Source organism: Misgurnus anguillicaudatus, chromosome 11 (assembly GCF_027580225.2).
Source record: "Misgurnus anguillicaudatus chromosome 11, ASM2758022v2, whole genome shotgun sequence".
NCBI lineage: Eukaryota > Metazoa > Chordata > Actinopteri > Cypriniformes > Cobitidae > Misgurnus > Misgurnus anguillicaudatus.
The window spans coordinates 29,479,251-29,500,433 of record NC_073347.2 but is presented as its reverse complement, the minus strand read 5'-3'; the positions used below and the strand labels follow the sequence as shown (position 1 = coordinate 29,500,433).

General features: G+C 35.0%; 2 protein-coding genes across 3 annotated transcripts in view; one reads left to right on the top strand and one right to left on the bottom strand.

Moving 5' to 3' along the window:
• Positions 1-6,233, top strand: part of ggps1 (geranylgeranyl diphosphate synthase 1) — a 33,244-nt gene extending 27,011 nt beyond the window's left edge. For both annotated transcript variants that reach the window (XM_055169306.2, XM_055169307.2), the window contains exon 4: positions 4,977-6,233. In XM_055169306.2, coding sequence (XP_055025281.2) covers positions 4,977-5,801 — 825 coding nt within the window. In that variant the 3' untranslated portion in view covers positions 5,802-6,233. The remainder of the gene's footprint in view (positions 1-4,976) is intronic.
• Positions 6,234-8,238: 2,005 nt separating this feature from the next.
• b3galnt2 (beta-1,3-N-acetylgalactosaminyltransferase 2) lies at positions 8,239-20,092 on the bottom strand. The gene is made up of 12 exons (XM_055169458.2): positions 19,794-20,092; positions 19,177-19,303; positions 17,409-17,509; positions 15,594-15,787; positions 14,086-14,181; positions 13,794-13,904; positions 12,039-12,117; positions 11,061-11,244; positions 10,752-10,877; positions 10,438-10,597; positions 9,700-9,756; positions 8,239-8,727 (listed from the first exon to the last, which is right to left on the bottom strand). The coding sequence occupies exons 1-12, from the start codon at positions 19,897-19,899 to the stop codon at positions 8,587-8,589; spliced, it is 1,482 nt and encodes a 493-aa protein (XP_055025433.2). The 5' UTR covers positions 19,900-20,092; the 3' UTR covers positions 8,239-8,586.
• Positions 20,093-21,183: the final 1,091 nt, after the last annotated feature.

Sequence of the window (21,183 nt, the reverse complement as noted above, 5' to 3'; positions counted from 1 at the left end):
ATTTTGGGTGACATGGTGGTGAGTAAATTTTCTGGATTTTTTGAAGAAAATTGACTAATCCTTTAAGCAAGACATGTAGTAAAAATTATTAAGCAATGTTAACTACAAATTCAACTACTTCCTTCAAAACTAAAAAAGAATGTACTGACTTAACATTTTACTGATGTTAAACCTGTGATTAGATGTGAAAACCTAACAAGTATTGTATGTGTGTTAAAGAATGTTTGTAGTCATGTGCATTGAACGCATGGGATCAGCTGAGGTCATGTTTAAAGCTCTGACACTGCACTGTTCGGCCCCTCCCTCCTCTCAGCTGTCGGTGGACCCCGAGGGCTCGACCCTCCTCCAGCGCTGGTGTCATCAATGATTACTTTAACAAGTGAATACATAACCCAACCTCCCCCTCTGGTCGCCATATGTTCTCTATCAGTGCACTTATAATGTGTGTGTATGTGAGCAAGTGTGTGCAACTACTAAAGATTCAGATTTCTGTCTTCATTCACGGTTTTTACTCAAGTCCTTTCATTTGTAATGTTTTAATAATACTGCACACACAGAGACCTGCTCAGGGCCTATTTGCATAATGTAGTTTAAATGACCTATTTACACTGACATGTGTAATGCATATGAACGTAGAGTAATATGTGTATATATGCCTCAAATTTGCGGTTCCTGTACTATATGCAAAGGCAACCGATGCTCTTACAAATTAAATGTATGCTTTTCATAATCTGATTGTAATGTCATCTGTAAATGGGTCAATGACATGACGTAAATTTTTTTGTGTCTGTATGGATAAATTAAATGTACACTGTAAAAATGTTACTTGGATCTAGCTCAATAAAATTAAAGGAACAGTATGTAGGATTGTGGTTAAAACTGGTACTGCAATCACACAACTGGTGGCCAATACACAACATGACAACATAAACATCAGTTGAGGGCTGCAACACTTTTTAAATGACAATATCCTGGCCAGACCACTGTTGTCATTGATATAAGTATTTGAAATGAAAATGATTTCTTAATGTCTAGTGACATATCAGGGCCATTTTATGATTAATTTATATACATTTCTTACATACTGTTCCTTTAAGGTAACATTTTCCAACTACTTTTTGAAAAGTTTATTAAACTTACTGATATTTTGAGTAAGGACAACTTAAGAATATGGATTAATATGGATTTCAATTAATGCGAAAATATTAAAAGTAGCATTTTAAGAAAAAGCAAATAAATTAAGTACAACCAATGTATAAAATATTGGCATATTATACACAGACTTAATTAAAATAGGCACCATTTAAATGAAAAAAATTGTAGTTAATGTCTTCTGATTTCTTAATTAATTTTATTATTATTATATTATTTATGGTTTGTTCTTTTATTCCGTGAGATGAGGACACGAAACGTTTATTCAATCAACGTACCCACTTAGTTTCGTTTGGGCAGCTTTAAAGAGCAACATACTTCAGTATGCAGTCTATGCACAAGCACCAGTCTTTTGAACAATGGTAACTACAAAACTCAAAGAAGAAATAGAAACTCTACCAAATCTCGAAGATAAATGAACATTAAACACTAACAAGTCCTTCTTTTTAGTTAAAAACACATAAAATAGAGTTTAAACAAAGAGTATAGAAGCCCAAGAGGCGAAACTCTGTTGTGTTATGGGTAACAGTCTGTAGATGGCGCTGCGGAGCCACGGCCGCCATTATGGACTGTAAGCTGCTGAAATCGTTAGCGCGCCTTACAACTGTGAATATGAGCAAGTGGTTAAAACGCAAGCAGTGTTCTGCAATTAATTGCAAAAATTATCAGTCCACCAGAAACTTGTTAATATTTTTGTGATATTCTATGTAAAAGATTAACTCTTAAGAAATGTTCATTTATAATTTTATTTATTTATTTTTCCAAATCATATATATGGTGATGTTCACTCATTTCAAAATCAACATTTGAATAAATATCTTATTACTGTGTGTCTGCCTATATATTATTTCATGAATTTCTGTTATTCATATAACAAGGAAAATGCATAATAGAACATAAATATTGATAGATTAAAGGTTTGCAGTAATTTTATAATTGTGTCTTTGCAAACCGTAAGTGGTAGGCTAATGAAGCCGATTCGGTGGGGGACATACCCTTACGAAAAAGTACTATAGGAATCTTATAGTATTTTTGGACAAAATAGAATAGTAATCTTATAGGAATACTATAGTAATTTGGTACATACTATAGAAGTACGATAAGACTACTATAGAAATACTATAGCAGCTTTAAAATATTATAGAGGTATTAGAACATCACAGAAGTATGTTATGTTCTGTAACACCTCTATAATATCCTAGAGCCGCTATAGTATTTCTATAGTAGTCTTATCGTACATTTATAGTAATATTTTGTCCCAAAATACTATTTTCCTAAGGAGAATTAGGCCATGCATAACCACGTTGTTTTCGTATTTAGATATGACGACCAGAAAAAAAAATAAGTTATGCCAAGTTTTTGTTATGTTAAGTTGGTTCAGTGCCATTGACTCTCATCATTTTTCGGCGTTTTCCTTCAGTTTTCAGTCCATAATGGCGGCCGCACCGTCACGTCATGGAGGCAACTGTTGCTATGGAGCGTTCTATTGAGTTTCGCCTCTTGGGCTTCTATACTCTTTGGTTTAAATTCAAATTATACTCACCAAATGCAGTCCCATGCAAGCATGCTGCTGGGACCTACGAGTCCACTGCCTAGATAGTTATGTTTAATAATAAAATCATTAGCTTCAACACAAAATTATTAAGTTAATTTCCTTCTTACAAATTTAATTCAATTCAATTTTATTTATATAGCGCTTTTCACAATTGTTAATTGTTTCAAAGCAGCTTTACATGAGTAGATGTAAGTGAATTTTACATGATAAAATGACTATTACTTGTATACATTCTCTTTTTTGAAGACCAAGTCTAAAATTTCAGTTTTTTTATTTTGAAAATATTTGGGGGATAATTGAAAAATGTGGTGTAACCGATCTTTGTTAATTGTTAATTAGTGTAACTTTTTAATTAAATATAAATATTCATAAACATCTAGTTTAGTGTGATTTTTTTTTTTTACATTTTTACATCATTTGTCAAAGATTATTTGAAGAGTTTGGTTCCAAAACGCGATAAACGCCATTTTTGAAAAAAATAGTTACTGCCCAAATCAGTATTATATCAGGTCAGTATTAAAAAGTAAATTCTTAATTTTACGCAAAATCCAATATCCGCCGTGTTATTCTGTCATCTTTTCTCCCTTTTTTCCCAAAATGCAATAAACGCCACTCCCCCTTTTTTACAGAACGCAATAAATCCATTCCAGAAATTACAGCGCGCCATTCACGCAATGTAAACAAACATGGCGGCGCGCTGAGTACATGGAATCCTAGTTTTCCTCATCTACTTTGTACTTCGTGATCAACAAACAAAACAAAATGTTACTTTAATTGCATTGATAAACCTGTGGTGGTTTTCTGTGACGGGAAAGAAACGTAAGCCATCAACATCTAATAATTTACGCGAAGCACTCGGGAGACTGGTGCTTATCTCCCGACAGCATCAAGTTTCTCATGCTAACACATTGACCCCAGGGGATCTTATGAAAAACTTTACATTATTTTACTCAAAAGTCAACGAAAATCGAGCAGTACCAAAACATTTTACAGCTGATCGCTGTGAAAAATGCTAAGCGACAAGTATAACCGCAGCAATGACAGTGTTTTTCCTAATATGATTAAGTGTTTTGATTAATGACATTAATGTTTATTTTTTTTAATCAGTGTGTACAACTGTTCAACTAAATGAATATAACATGGCAAAGATGAATGCACATTTATATAGGCTATTGATTCAATAGATTTATTGCATTTTGTGGAAAAAAATTCGTTTTTATAATAAATCTTTAAAAATCATGTTATGGATTTGAATTTTTTATGTTTTTATAACCTAAAGGTGCTATGTGAAAGTTTGTAACAGAAAATAGTGGTTTTCATCTTGTCACTTTCTAACACGTTTTTACCAAAATTTGTCAAAATGGATTTATTGCGTTTTGGAACCAAACTCTTCATTTAGAAAACGGAGCTGTTTTCAGCATATGTCAGGACAAATATTACAAAAACGCAAAAAAATACTTTTATTACGCACATGCCATCAAGATGGATAAAATGTAACATTTCTCATTCTTTGGCACAATTAGCGGTTACAACATTTTGACTTATTCAGGTCCATTCAGTCTTAACTTTCATAAAAATGGTGCAAATGTAATTTTTTATTGCATAAAATTAACTGATATGTGTGTACTCATGTTTTAATTTCCCTTTTTTAAAGCAAAACTAAATAATACCTGATTACATTGTGTAAAAGAAATACCACATGCACTCACACTTGTGCTGAATATCAATATATCTGTGATTTTATGTTATATGACAGGTGAACTGCATAGAGTACAACAGATGTGAATACTGTTGCTCATTAAATCCTCTGATCTGTGCTTCACGCCAGAGGCAGATAAATATTAAAGCTGTCAAAGTTTATTTATTAAAGAGATGTTGAACGAATGCTTAGGACACAGCGTCACTAATCCATGAAAACATACGAATCGAATTCATTATCTGGTTGTGATCCAGGTTATTGTCTTCAGTCTATGAGGTTCGGTCACGTAAACCTTTGCCAAAGATACAGAGATGTTATTGATTTAGTCTTTATGTCCGACACACCCTGTAGATGAACCCCTCCAAAAAATACAGACACATTGAGATACAAGTGCTGTATGGTAAACTGCTGCCCTCTACTGTTCATTATCTGCAGTACAGCTTTCTGTGTATTTCCATACTCTTTCTGAGAAACTGCCCCAAGGACTTTTTACTAATCCCTAGTGTAAAAGTATTCTGTTGCATTTTTAGGTTTGTGGAGACTAAAATCTAATGTCTTTTTCATCCACAGGTTATCATTGAGGTGACTGAAATGCTTCACAACGCCAGTCTGCTGATAGATGACATTGAAGATAGCTCCAAACTGCGACGTGGTTTCCCGGTCGCTCACAGCATCTACGGCATCCCGTCCGTCATCAACTCGGCCAACTACGTCTACTTCTTGGGTCTGGAAAAGGTGCTGATGTTAGATCACCCGGAGGCAGTGCGCGTCTTCACCCGTCAGCTACTAGAGCTGCACCGCGGCCAAGGCCTTGACATCCACTGGCGTGACACCTACACCTGTCCCAGCGAGTCCGAGTACCGCGCCATGGTGCTGCAGAAAACCGGCGGCTTGTTCGGTCTCGCCGTGGGACTCATGCAGCTCTTCTCCGATTGGAAACGAGATCTCAAACCTCTTTTGGACACTCTGGGTCTTTTCTTTCAGATACGCGACGACTACGCCAACCTGAACTCGCAAGAGTACAGCGCCAACAAGAGCTTCTGCGAAGACCTGACGGAGGGAAAGTTCTCCTTTCCTACCATACACGCCATCTGCTCGCATCCAGAGAGCACGCAGGTGCAGAACATTTTGCGTCAGCGTACCGAAAATATGGATATCAAACGTTACTGCGTCGACTATCTGGAGAAAGTGGGATCGTTCGCGTACACCCGGCAGACCCTTAAGGATCTGGAAGCTGAAGCGTACCGGCTGATCGTGGACCTGGGAGGAAATCCAGAACTTGAGGGCTTGGTGAAGCATCTGAGTCGGATGTACAAAGAGCCTGAAGTCAAAAGTTCAGTCGGACAATCTGAAGATCCTGGAAGTGGAAGTTCAGACAGCCAAGCAAATCTATGACCCCGTGTCAATCGTGTGCGCACCTATAGATTCCTGAAACCTTGAACTTTTTGTATGAGTTAGTGGTTATTTTTTGACCTGCATTATTTGGCCTGAAGGCAGTTTGCTTTCTGACAATACACTATAAAAAAATCATCTTTTGTCTGTCTTTGATTGTTAGCATTTGTATTTGAGGGTTTGTGAAACCAAAAATACTTCATTTACAGTATAACTATCATCTGTAACCTGTCAAACATCCAGAAACTGATATACCTGAATACCTGAAACTACTACAAACATTTATTATAACTTGCATTATGAATCACTCACATTTCTGGGCCACATTGCACCCCAAAATTATAAGAAATGAGGTCAAAACCTTTTAACTTTGTGTTGAAGTTTCTTACCTGGTCATATTTTCAATAAATTAAGTTATATCTGGCCATTTTAAAATACATGTTTGCCTTTTTTGATTTAATAATACATTACCATATAAACCGTATTGTGCCCATGCTTTAGGTTCTTAAAAAAATGTGTCATCAGATTAAAACCAAATCTTTTTATTACTGTAGTAGAGTTGAGGCCTTATTTACACGCGTGGCTTCACATTAATGAGTGATGATGTGCAAAGAAACCCTTTAACACTCCTGAAGTACATGCAGTATGTCTTTTTACATTTTACCAGATTTCGATTGCTGTTGTGACTTTAATATTTATCTTTCATTTGCTTTAAAACGTCTTAAAGTGAAAATATAGCACGAACGCTGTAAAGTTTAGCACATGCAATGCAAAAACACTGCTATATGCTTATTTAATAAAATATTATAGTTAAATTCTGTAGGTGACTCTTTAATGTATCTGTATATTAATATTTACTATGTCATGCTCCATGGCTTGAGACATAATTTAATTTTACCATTTATTAAATGGAGATTAATTTCACAAGTACGTTTATTGTTTTAGAGTAAATACAGATGCTGGAGTTTTTAACCAACCACAAACCTGTGCATATTAATATGACTTTGTGCATATTAAACTGTTTCAAATCAAACATTTGAATTATTTTATGAGTAAATAATTCCATGCAAAATGGAATAAATAAGTAAGGTACTTTACTGTTGATCTTTACAAGAAATGTGTCTATTAAACTTCTTTAAAACATTAAACAAGTGTAGTTAGAGGTGTTACACACACTCACTCGGCATTTATTGTCGAATCCGAATCCCTAACAATAATCAATTGTACTAATTAGTTAAAAAAAAATCTACGAATAATCTTTAACAACACTTAATCACGGTTGCAAAACTTTTAAAAAGAGAAAAACATGAACTTTCGTCAGTTATGTGAAATCAAGCAACGTCCATGTAACAGCACGAGCTCTGAAAGCTTTCACCATATAATATGTGCCACGCGGACGTAATAAACGTGCTTACCTGCTCTGCGCTTCTACCCACGGAGGATGATGACGGAGAGAACCTCTCTTCAAATAACTGCTAAGTTTTTTTTACAAGTAATGTTTTATGTTTATCTTAAACATCGCTGGTGGCCAGCAGATTTTATAACACGAAAGTGAACTCGCAGACACGGAAAAACACGGATGTCAATCGAACTTATTAAACATTATCCAAAAACACCTTTTATTTATTTTAGTATTTGTTATAATGATATTTGTAATTGCATTAAATAAATAAATCAAAACTTGAATAAATACTTGCGTAAATAAAACTTATCAATTTGGTGGATTTTTCGTCATAGTGGGCGGAGTTAATCTCGTCAACCCCGTCCCCTGCAGTGGCTACGACGCTGACTGACAGAAGGTATAAGATAAATGCTTTACTAATTTTAGTAACGCCATAGCAACCACCAAGAATGTCTTAGCAATACCCTACTAACCACTCAAAACAGTTTAGCAATCTCCAAGCAATAATTAATCCCTTCAAATCTCCAAAAGGCCAAGCATGTAAGATTGATGGCATGCAAACAAACTTTAAATTTCCAGTCTATTATTTCTATATGTTTGACTTTTTAAATGTAATAATAGATTGTATTTGAGCAAAGATGTTGATTTCAAACGTGATTTTTCAGGTGTTTTTCAGTTTGCCTTATTTTGATTGGTTGACCAGCATTTGTATTGGTTTGTACCACAAACCATGTGATGTCCATTCCAGTGAACGCAGGATCTGAAGGGGTTAAGTAGAGGACTGCATTGCTAAGAATAGTTTCAGCTGTTCCTGGACCATCTGAACTTAAAGCACAAGAATAACCTGCAGAAATAGATAAAGGGTTTTTGCAGACAGTCTTGTGGGACTGAGCAGTCGATAGATGCGCTGAAGAAAAAGCATTTCTCATCTATTTTGAGGTTATGTAACTACATTTCTTATATAGTTGTATAGTTCGTTGTGTTTTTTTTTTTTAGAACAAAGTAACAATTTTATAAATAAAACAGACACATTTGCAATCTGTTATAATATATTAATTTACTGTTGTAATGAAATAATAATGAAAGGTTTGGTGTAACAGTGTTGACACTTTCAGCAAAAAAATAAAAAGCACACAGTCACAGAGAGAAAAAGAGATGAAGATAAAAGCTGCTTTGTCATTTTGCAAATGCTGTTTTGTGTGAAATCTTATAGTGGATCTACAAAGTCAAAATGTGAACAGGAACAATGAAAGAGATTTGAAGTGTGAAAATATCCTAGGGCTCATCAAACCAGAATTTGAATGAAAGAGAAAACAAAAAGTCATCAGTCATTCACACATCTAACAGGTGAAACATGCAGCAGTAAGACGGGCATCTCGTGTCCAATCATTGGTCACCCCGGGCACAACCGCAGGGATCCCCGCACCTTTTCTTTCTCTCCCAAAGGGAATGCAACTCTTGAGCGGAGTGTTGTGGAGATGATAGCATATCAACATAACAATCCTTCTCACATAACCAACCTGAGTCCTGCAGACAGACAATCAAACACCACTGTTACTTTAATAATATAATACAGAGAACACAATCATGTCGAATGTGTATATATGATCCACAAAAAACTATTTATCATTTGCAATGTCCAAGCCCAAATGGCAAAAAAATACATTTCTCTGGCCCAAAATATGTTTTAAATTATGCTTAATACATTTTGTAGAAATAAAAGCTTAATTAAATACATTTGAAAAAAATATTTCATTTTAACCTTCATATATTAACATACAGTATATTTCAAAATGTATTTCAGGGGCAACAAATACATTTCATATTTTAAAACTCATAAGGCTAAAAAAAAAAATTTCTTGGCCAAAATACAGGTTCTAAAAGTTTCTATAAAATGTATAAAGTAGATGTATGTACAAAATGAGTTGAATTAAAAACTGTTGTGTTAAAGGTTTGTTACATACAAAGTGACGTATATATAAATGCTTTAAAAAATATATATATATATATATATATATATATATATATTAATATTAATATTAATATATTAAACTAATGTGTCAAGTTTTTAGGGTAAACTCGCCTTCCATTTGAGCAGTTGTAGGCAACTGCAGAATCTCTCTTAAACTTAAATGAAATTAAATCCTAAATTGTAATTTTAAAACAATTAGTCTTTTTACTTTAGCGTTATTTGTCACACTAAACACAGATGATGCCTAAAGAAGACATTTAGTCCAGTAAATTTAATGTTTTATTTTTTGTACATATTTCCTGTATTTTCTGTTTGCATCTTAATAAAATAAATTGAAAAATAAATATGGATTGACATTAATATATATAATATAAATATTTTATATTTCAAAATAAACAAAAAATGGCCTAAAAATTAATTGGTTAAAAATATATCTTTGTAAACATATTCAAAAATATATTTCAGTACATATATTTTTTGGTCGTGCTTACGCAATACATGAGGTTTTATTCTTGAGTTTTATTCACCTGATATTTGCTGGGCCCAACAGCAGACATCCAAATGCCCATACTCACATCTTCACCCTGTTAACACACATTTAACATTAATGCTTAATATGCACTCATATAAACCTGAAAAGAGTACTGCTACAAACATGCCTAATGTCAGTTGTCTATATATTAAATCTGTCTTATATTTGATTAGTAATCTAGTGCTGTATTTTACTACTACACTGCAAAAAAAAAATGATTTTCAAGAAAAAAACATTCTTAGTATTTTTGTCTTGTTTTCAGTAAAAATATCAAAAAATTCTTAAATTAAGATGCTTTTTCTTAATGAGCAAAACCCCCAAGAAAATAAGTCTAGTTTTTAGACCAAAAATATCAAAGTGATTTTGTGCATAAAACAAGCAAAAAAAATCGGCCAATGGGGTAAGCAAAAAATCTTGAACATTTTTCTTAAACGCTAAATTCAAGAAAAATTTGCTTACCCCATTGGCAGATTTTTTTGCTTGTTTTATGCACAAAATCACTTTGATATTTTTGGTCTAAAAACTAGACTTATTTTCTTGGGTCGTTTTTCTCATCAAGAAAAAGACACCTAATTTAAGAATTTTTAGATATTTTTTATTGAAAACAAGACAAGAGATTTCAATAAAAGCTTTTTTTAACATCACTTTCTAAAGTATTGTCAGGTTAAGGTTTTGTTCTGTATTGTGTGTGTAGATGACGGATTAGTATTATGAAGTGAAAAACAGACAGCACCTGGTAGGCCTTCAGATGTTCAGCGTTGCTGGCCAGCCATTCCACCAGATCCCTGGAGACCACATATCCAGATCCACATGCAAACGCTGGGTAAGCAGGACTCGAGTACTCCAGTTCCTGCCATTTACCCACACGGTCAACAGCCCAATTCTGTCTGAAACTGAAGAACACCGTCATTATACTCATTTAACAGTGAAAGGATTCAATCATTTAAATGAACTGAGAATAGCAATGCATTCTCACAACGTACCAATGCAAATCTAATTTCACAAATTAAATATATGTAAGAACATAAAGCAGAACATCTGACTCACTTTCCCCACCACAGGTGACTTTGCTTTAGTCTGCTGTGGTTGGTCTTCAACAGGAAGGCGTCTACATCGATATAACAATCATCATCCGTCTTCAGCAGCAGTCTGAAGTCAGCGTTTCCCACCGCCCTGTCCATGTTAAACCATTAACATCTCTTTTAGCTAAAAAGAAGATTCACATCTAAAACAACTGTGACGAGAAGCAAGCATTACTATCAGCTGCCAGAGGAAGACACAGAATAACATTTGTGTTTGAACATTTGCTGCTTGAAATTGTCTGGATGTCTAGATGGTGATTGGGTGAGCACTAACCATTTGTAAAACTTTAGCAGTTTAACTGGCACATTCCTGTATGTGTCCACTACATCCACAAACACCATATCACCATGTGTGATGCTCTCCTGATGCAGTGCCTGATCTTCATCTCGGAGTTCAGCCGAACGGATCTGCTGCCGTCCCGATCGCCCTCGTAAGAGCTCAGACAACGCATCCACATCTGACAGAGACACACACAACCAGAGAGCTGAACAACAATATAGCAAAGAAGATATAAATGGGTTAAAGTCCAGCACATTAGACAAGAAGCAGTGTGATATATTTTACAATGCACTTGTGATGAGTTTTTTTGTGATTGTTCTTGCGGCACATTTTCTTAAAAAATGCAATGGAATATGTGGGATATTTATGCAATTTTATGCGCTGAAATTGCGGGAACGTGCAAAAACTGTGCGGCGTATTTGAAAAATTATTTGTTATATGCGTATTTGTTTTATCTCAAGATCAGTAGCGGCCGGTGACTTCTTTTTTCAAGGGGGATCGATGCGAAGTTCGTCACAACATGTATGTAGCCCGTCATGTGTGTGGTTCGTAATTTCAAAATATGTGTTCAGCACGTCAAGTAAACGTATGTTTGCCAGATACTCGCATAATCTCATGTGTAATCAGAGTTTACTGTTAAGGGAGTGTCTTGCGTGTATTTTGAGAACGCGAGCGACTCTTTTATTATAAACTCTTTGCATCTGCAGCAGGCACTTAGTTTTGATGCGTGTGCACTGTGCAGCCGGGATTTATTTTGACAAAACACGTGATGCACATGGTTCACATTACGCATCAAACACATACTTTGAAAACACAAGCAACACACCTGACACTCCGAACACATATCCCGAACTTGCGCCCCTCGGATGAGCAGCCACGAGCCGCTACTGCTCAAGATACACACCAGTAATTTGTCTGAACTATGGTTTAGTCCTGGATTAAACCCTATTCGGGAAACTGCTCCTGACTTACCGTACACTGAAAAAGTAAATCCTCCACCTAAACCCGGGAAGCCCAGAGCAGTCCTGTGAGGCAGTGTACCCACTTCTATCTGAGGAAAAACGCCATTGATTATTTTTACCACTAGAGGTCACTAAACAACAACAACAATGGCTGCAGCTTGATGACACTGTTAAAGGGATAGTTCACCCAAAAATGAAAATACTGTTATTGTTTTCTCATCCTCATGTTGATCTAAACTTGTACACTGCAAAAACTGATTTTCAAGAAAAAAAAATTCTTAGTATATTTGTCTTGTTTTCAGTAAAAATATCAAAAAATTCTAAAATTAAGATGCTTTTTCTTAATGAGCAAAACCCCCAAGAAAATAAGTCTAGTTTTTGGACCAAAAATATCAAATTTAAGTGATTTTGTGCATAAAACAAGCAAAAAAATTGCCAATGGGGTAAGCAAAAAATCTTGAAGATTTTTCTTAAACACTAAATTCAAGAAAAATGTAAGAAAAATTAGCTTACCCCATTAGCATTTATTTATATTTTGCTTGTTTTATGCACAAAATCACTTAAGCTTGATATTTTTGTTCTAAAAACTAGACTTATTTTCTTGGGTCCTTTTGCTCATTAAGAAAAAACATCTTGATTTAAGAATTTTTTGATATTTTTACTGAAAACGAGACAAAAATACTAAAAATTTTTTTCTTGAAAATCATTTTTACAGTGGATGAATTTCTCTTTCCGATAAACACAAAACAAAATATTCCGACAAAGATGGCATGCACACAGCTGCCATAACCATTGAGTTCCATAGGAGGAAAACAAATATTATGGAAGTGTTGAAGAAGACACTTTGAAAATGATGGTAAGCACACAGTTGATGGTACCCATTGATTTTCATCAAATTTGTTTATATTTCTATGAAAGTAAATGGTTACATTCAGCTGTGTGTGCTTACCATCATTTATCAAAATATCTTCTTTTGTGTGCATCAGAAAAAATCATACAGATTTAGATCAACATGAGAATGAGAAAATTTTATTTTTGTGTGAACTATCCCTTTAAAGAATGAGGAATGATGGGAGCTGTAGTCCTCACTGTCCAGTGGTGGCTCGTGACTGCTCTTCCGAGGGGCGCTAAATCAAAATGTGTGTTCGGAGCGCCGTGTGTGTTGCTCGTGTTTTCAAAATATGTGTTTGTTTCGTCATGTGAACCATCACATGTTTGGTCAAAATAAGTGCCTGCTGCACATGCGTCAAAACCGTATATGATAAAAGAGGCGCTAACGTTCACAAAATACTCGCAAGACACTTCCTTAACAGTAAACTTTGATTACGCATGAGATTATGCGAGTGTCTGGCGAGCGCGAGCGTCTCTTTTATAATAAACCCTTTAGACGCGTCTGCAGCGGGCGCTTGTTTTGACGGAACACGTGATGCACACAGGATCTCTCGATGAGCAGAACACACATTTTGAAATTACAAACCACACACATGACGGGCTACATACATGTTGTGACGAACTTCTCACCAAGTGCCCTCGAAAACAGAAGTCGTCGCCGCCACTGTCATTGATAGGACTCATAGCAATCATCGTCATAGATAAATCAAGTTTTTTGAACTATTACTGTATAATGCAAGCCCACAGTGTGTCTTGCTAGAAGCCAAAACAAAAATGTAGTTATGTTTTGCAATCACATTTAGTAATGCTTGTCGTGTAGGTATGACACATCATTCTCTTTGAGTTTTAATTCAAAAGATAACATTGCTCTTACGGATCCAAACTTGAGAACTCCTCCACCGTTATTGAGACGTATGGTTGATGTGTTGATAGACATCAGGCCTGATGGGTCTTGACACTGCCAGAGAAGAGTCCCCTCAAAACCCTGCACAACCAGATAGAAAAGATTCACATCACAATCTAAACTACAGCACTGAAACAGCAACCGATCATTACCACAACACTTGATATTCAGCATTCACTGCATTCAACCCACATCATACGTTTTAAATAGTGGTTAGATTTCTTGTAGGTGGTTTGTGTAAATGATGGCATTGTTTGGTGACCTTGGGTAGAATGAATTGCTCCACAGGTTTATAGAAGATGGCACCCACACGAGTGCCTGGACTGACAGTGCTAAAGCGAGCGGTCACGATCGCCTCCTGTACACATGAAACACACAGAGGATAAAAGTAACACAACACTTTATATCGGTATATTCATACGTTGGTCTGGAGAATGTAAACCTTTGTGTGTTTTATAATTTAATCTAAACAAAGATAAAACATTGAACTTGCTCATCACAGCCCTTTGAAATGAAGGAAACATCATTAGACTTCAAGGATTAGTCCATTTTCTTATCTGGAAAAAATCCAGACAACCTACTCACCACCATGTCATCCAAAACGCTGATGTCCCTCTTTGCTCAGTTGAGAAGAAATTATGTTTTTTGAGGAAAACATGACAGGATTTTTCTCATTTTAATGGACTTTAATGGACCCCAACACTTAACAGTTTTAATGCAGTTTAAGATTGATGTTTCAAAGGACTCTAAACGATCGCAAACGAGGCATAAGGGTCTTATCTAGCGAAACGATTGTCATTTTTGGCAAGAAAACTAAAAAATATGTCCTCCGGCTGTGTGACAAGCCAGCGCGACCTCACGTAATTGCGTAATGTCGTGGAAAGGTCACGTGTTACATATATAATACGCACATTTGCGGACCACTTTAAACAATAAACTAACACAAAGACATTAATTAGTATCATCGACATACAACAACGTCAGAACGGTCCTCTTTCTCCACACTTGTAAACATTGGGTCGTAGTTTCGCATACGTCATCCATGACCTCTTGACGTGATGACGTATTACGTGAGGTCGCGCTGGCTCGCCACACAGACAAAGGAAGACGAGAAGCCGTGGCCTAAAAGTGCACATTTCCACTTCTCTTGCCAAAAATGACAATCATCTCGCTAGACAAGACCCTTATGCCTCATTTGAGATCGTTTAGAGTCCTTTGAAACTGCAATTTTAAACTACATTAAAACTAATAAGTGTTGGGGTCCATTAAAGTCCATTAAAATGAGAAAAATCCTGGAATGTTTTCCTCAAAAAACATAATTTCTAATTGACTGAACAAAGAAAGACAACATTTTGGATGATATGATGGTGAGTAAATTATCTGGATTTTTTTAAGAAAACCGACTAATCCTTTCAGTTGTGCGGTATCGTCTCTGACTCCCCATCACTGAGAGTAAGTTCATCTCCAGTACATTTATCAAATAAATGAGTAATGTCAACCAGCGATGATGAAAACGTACAAAAAAAGACGAAAGGCTATTTAAAGCTTCACTTGTGGCAAGAACAAATGAATCGACTTTTAATTGTGCAATCATAATCTTTAAAAAGATGCTGCAATACAAGACATAAACATCTATCTATGGTTCAGTGTAATGATACATTTTTTTGCAAACAATGCATCAACTAGATTTTACACTTTAACCATCACAAGTGTAGAGGTTACAGGTGACAATAAAACACAGACAGACATCAGTAAGGCGGTGGTCTTTACCTCCTGGTCCACCTGAAATAAGTGTACAGTCACATTGCCTCTGAAGTCCTGCTGTGGACCATTGACAAACACACCAAGCTGGGTGATGACCACAGCGTGGAGAACTTTAAAATCCAGACTGAGCGCAGAAACATCAGACGGCTCCAACCAAGAGGTGTCAGCCACGCTCAATATCTCCATCTCCTGTCCAGAGTCTGAAACCAAAATTAGGGATAAATTAACAAGACCGGTTAATTAAAGAGCACAAATGTAAGATGTAAAATATGTAATTTAAATCTCATGTGTGCCTAGAATGTGTCTCTGAAGTTTAAGCTCAAAAATACACCACAAATCATTTATTATAGCATGTCCGAAATGCCCCTATTTGGGTGGGAGCAAAAATGAGCTGTTTTATTGGCTGTAACTTGAAATGCAAATGAGCTACAGCTCCTCACTCCCTTACCAACAGACAATGAGGTTAAAAATAAATCTGATTCCTGTGAATACAGTCTGAGACAATAGTATCTGCAGCCACATTAACAATCCACTAACAAGCACATTTAAAAAAAGCACATTAACCAGTCAGTGGGCGGAGCTTTATCAGTGTGACATCACATTAACAATAGAATCAAAACAGCATGTCTAATGAGACTGCTTTATTTTACAGGGTTCCCACACCTTAGTTAACTTCAAATTCAAGGACCTTTCAAGGACTTTCCAGGTCCAATACCCTTAAAATCAAGGACTAAATTTGGGGACACATTTCAAGTGAGAGCAAGGATACATTGTGTTACCTTTTAAGATATATCGTTACAGTAACTCGCGCTGAGTCACTGCGGTGACAATTTTTGGTGTCCCCAGAGCACAAATGTGAAGTTTTAGCTCAAAAAACATATACATTTATTATAGCATTCCACTTTGTAGGTTTGTGCAAAAATGTGCCATTTTGGGTGTGTCCTTTTAAATGCAAATGAGCTGATGAAATTCAAACACTGATCACAATGATGGTGGTTCGTTGCAATTTAAACTCAAATTGTGCTTTTCTCTGCACTAAATGGCAGTGCTGTGGTTGGATAGTGCAGATTAAGGGGCGGTATTATTATAATAAGAGCTCCTTATGACATCATAAGGAGAGCCAAATTTCAACGACCTATTTTTTCATGTGCTTGTAGAGAATGGTTTACCAAAACTAAGTTACTGGGTTGAACTTTTTCACATTTTCTAAGTTGATAGAAGCACTGGGGACCCAATCATAACACTTAAACATGGAAAAAGTCTGATTTTCATGCCATGGCCCCTTTAAAAACCGGCAGTCTCTCTTCATTAGAAAGCAGTCATTTATTACACAAGACTGAAAGAAGACCCAAAGAAGAGGGAAATGGGCCAGTTATTCCAGTTTTTCCCAAATTCTCACCGCCATCTCGTCCTTGAGACAAAACCCAATTAAAAGGCGATGCGGATGAGAGAACCATAAGCATGCAGATGTTTCAGAAGAGACATGAGAAACATTCACACAGAAAGGATCTTAATGCCGTACAAGAGGTCATTATAATAAACACAATTTCTGTAATCACCACACTTTCAATATTCAAAAGATTCAAAAACTCTTCAAATGAACCTGAACTGAGAACACACCTGTGAGTCACATGACATCTCACAGCCAATTACTGTACTGTTAAATAAACCACTTACCCTGAATGACATCTATCATTTATACTCTCTTATGTCAGTAACTAAACGATAGTGTAAAAATGTAGCTGGAGTAGCAAAACTGATTACTCTGAATTCATTCACATAAGGCGTATGAGATATTTTGATGTAAGATGATGAATTTACCCTTCTGCGTGAGATTCAGCAGCGTGCAGGAATACGGATCTTCACGATCTTCCTCAGGAACAGTACAGCCATATTTACCAATGATGAACTTCACCATCACCCTTTAAAAATAACACACAGCCTCTAACAATTACTAATTTATAGAATATAAAATATCACAAAACACTTCAACACAGTGTAAGTGTTATAATGTAAGTCTTTTCTTTTGTTTTTTGTTTTTTTAAGATTACGTAAAGCGTTTTTCACTGATGCCAAACTTATAAAGAATCATATATTTAGGTTTGTGTTTCCAGAAATAATAGAGATATATAAATAAAATAATTAAAAGTTAACTTTAAAATTAAAATTATAATAAAAACATTAAATTATATAAAAAAGTCTAGTGCTGGGCAAAGATTAATTGCGATTAATCGCATACAAAATAAAAGTGATTTTTAGCATGATATACAAGTTTGTGCTGTGTGTAATTATTATGTATACATAAATACACAGCACACACACATTCATATATGTATTTAAGAAACATTTACATGTGTGTATATATATTTATTTATATTTTTATATATTCTATATTATATATATATATATATATATATATATACATTTAAAAAAAAATTAGATGTAAATAAAAATGTTCTGAAATGTATAGATGTGTATGTGAGTGTTTAAATAATAATTACACACAGCACACATACATATATATTATGCAAAAATTAACTTTTATTTGTATGCGATTAATTGCGATTAATCTTTGCCCAGCACTAGTTTGTGCTGTGTGTAATTATTATGTATATATAAATACATACACATTCATGTATGTATTTACGAGACATTTATATGTGTGTATATATATTTATTTATATTTTTATATATTCTAAATTCTATATAAATAAAAAACGATTTTAAATAAAACATATATATATATATATATATACACACACATCACAAACTCATATATTATGCAAAAAATTACATTAATCTAGAACAATCTATGCTCAGCCCTAATATATATATATAATCTCTTTACCATTATATGAGGATCCTATTATTATTATTTCTTTTATTCTTTATTGTTTGTTTAAATATAAATAATAATTACACACAGCACACACACATATATATTATGCAAAAATTAACTTTTATTTGTATACGATTCATTGCGATTAATCTTTGCCCAGCACTAAAAACTGAAACAAAGTACCTTTCATATATATATCTCTTTGTTACCTCATCTCTTTACCATTATATGAGGATCATATTATTATTATTTATTTTATTCTTTATTGCTTAATTAGTTTTCCTGGGATCCAATTCTAAGGAACTAAAATGTTTGTGCAATTCTATAATTAGTTTTTTATGACCAAATGAGTCGATTTAATGTGATGTTGCATACGAATCCATCAAATACTCAATATAATATTGTGGCTTTTAATGAGATCATTCAACATACACATTGTACTTTGCAATTATTCATAACAAAAATATGCAAAATAACAAGTAGAGAAGTTTTGCTATCTGCAATGCTTTTCCAATTTTAATGAGCATTTGCCTGAGGCGCTCCTAAAATTATTCAAGAGATTGACAAGGATTCTCGTATGGTTTGAGAAAGCTAAAGGTACAAAAGCAAGCTAAGATCAACCGGTCAATGATAAATTCAATAACTCAAGCTTCTGAAGTAAATCAATGTCTGTCCGAAGTGAAATGGTTTTAATGAACCATACGTTTAAAGATCCATGATGAGTGAATGATTTATGTTTGTGATACAGACCGGTTCTGGAACAGAGGATGAGTTTTAAGATATCCCAGCCACGTATCTCGTATGGCCTGTCTGTGGTCATAGTGATGTCGTGCTGATAAAACTCCAACCAAGACTTCATGCACAGCCTTCTGGTCATCTAACAGTAAAATATATATTATTAATAAAAATATAATACGTGTGCATACACAGACAGTAGTCCTGCTACAGTCTGAACATTGCATACATTTAGTCATTCAGAAGACTTTTTCCACATGCAACTGAGGAACATTAAAATTGAATCTGTTCTGGAGTTAACTTAAATGAGATCTTCAGGCTGTATTTTACACTCTTTAATCAATTTAAGCAATAAACCTTTAAACTGGACACTGATGTGCATTCATTAACTTACACATTCATTTTAATTTAAACCCCTCCGGCAACACCCATTCATAATATTCATAAGTTATTTGTTCTGTATGCATTGAGATTAAAAGTCCTATAAACTCTACACATAAATAAACATAACGGATTAATGGTATAAACATTAAGACATAAACAATAAAAAGAAATAACTTTTATCAGTGATTCTATATACCACTGCATTCAGTAGTAGAAAATAGAGATCCTGTAACTTAGCTGTACAATACCTGCAGACCCGAAATCCAGCAGCAGAGCGGTTCTGTCCGACCAGCACCACCAGTGCACGAGCACCGCGATCACACACGGAAACAGCGCCGCTACGGCAGCGCGCATGGACGGGCGGCGGGTCCAGTCAGCGCCGTTAACTGGTCTCGCACAGAACCGTGCGGATAAACCGCACGACTCCCGACGCCCAGCGCCAAAGTGCGGAACTCATGTCCGCTTACTACGCGATGATGACGTCAACGCCATGGCAGCCAATAACAGCGCGACAACAATCCTGCATTCTAGGATATGTAGTTTTTTCCTTTGGTATAACCGTGTAGTTCGGCCATTTGTTGCCATGGTGATTACGTCAGGTTAGACAATTAAACATTACTGCCCTCCAAAGGCTAAGTGCAGTATCTACGCAAACACTGAAACTGAGAAAAATGGCTTTAAAGTTTTTTTACACCAGCCAGTCAAACATGTTACTGCAATTTTGGCACACACATTTCTCTGAAATGGGACAAAATTTAACCAGGAGACTTTGTCACAAGACACAACAAATCTCACAAAGCCCATTTTAACCCTTAACTCAATTTTGACCAAATGCGTAGTTACTGCGCTTTCGCTTTGTAGGGCAGATTAGTTGGCCGTCTTTTTAATAGTATATCAAACAAAAAAGTTTGATATAATATGGCTCCTTAATAAAAAAAATCTGTCTAACAAAGTCGTTGAAGTCTCTCGAAAAATTATTAATAATTGTTTCCCAGTTTTATAAACAACTTTAGTAATGATGGTATTTCCCCAAGTGCTCTATATGGGAATGATTTACCAAATTTTGTAAACAAAACAATTCTGTATTACCCAGAAAATTGTGTTTTTTGGTGACTCAATAGTAAATGTATAATTTAAATATTAATCTATTACTCTTTGTTACTTCATTACACGTCAAACATCTTTGGTTCGTCTTGTTTTGTAAATGTTTTGTCTGCCAACAAAATTTACATTTAATACAATAAACGTAACAAAATGGCCAAAATATATTTAGTAGCGTGCTTCAAACACTGTGCGATTCAAAATATTGTGTTCCTTAATCTATTCTTACGTTGCACGTGTTATAAATATTAATTTTTAATTAAAATTTGATAAATGAACAAATGAGGCGACTGTTTTGTATAAAACATATGAATAACAATAAATCAACACAACAATAAATTGTTTTCACAAATTTGTCTAATATAAAATGACTTTTAAACTGCCTACATGTAACGGGTTGTAATATTTTACAGCACCACCAGACGTCTCCACTGACCATAAAATACACTGAGCTCGTGACGCAATAACCTCATAATAAGGTGACATATTATTCATTTAAGACCATTATATGTGCACTTATAAATTTGACGAATTCAC

Excerpts from the sequence above, each read along its gene's own strand:
- b3galnt2 (XM_055169458.2), bottom strand. The coding sequence starts at position 19,899 with ATGCGCGCTGCCGTAGCGGCGCTGTTTCCGTGTGTGATCGCGGTGCTC. Across the intron at positions 14,182-15,593 it reads TATTTCAGGTGGACCAGGAG|GAGGCGATCGTGACCGCTCG; the intron begins GTAAAGACCACC and ends TCATGTGTACAG. Across the intron at positions 10,598-10,751 it reads AGTCACCTGTGGTGGGGAAA|TTTCAGACAGAATTGGGCTG; the intron begins GTGAGTCAGATG and ends GGTGTTCTTCAG.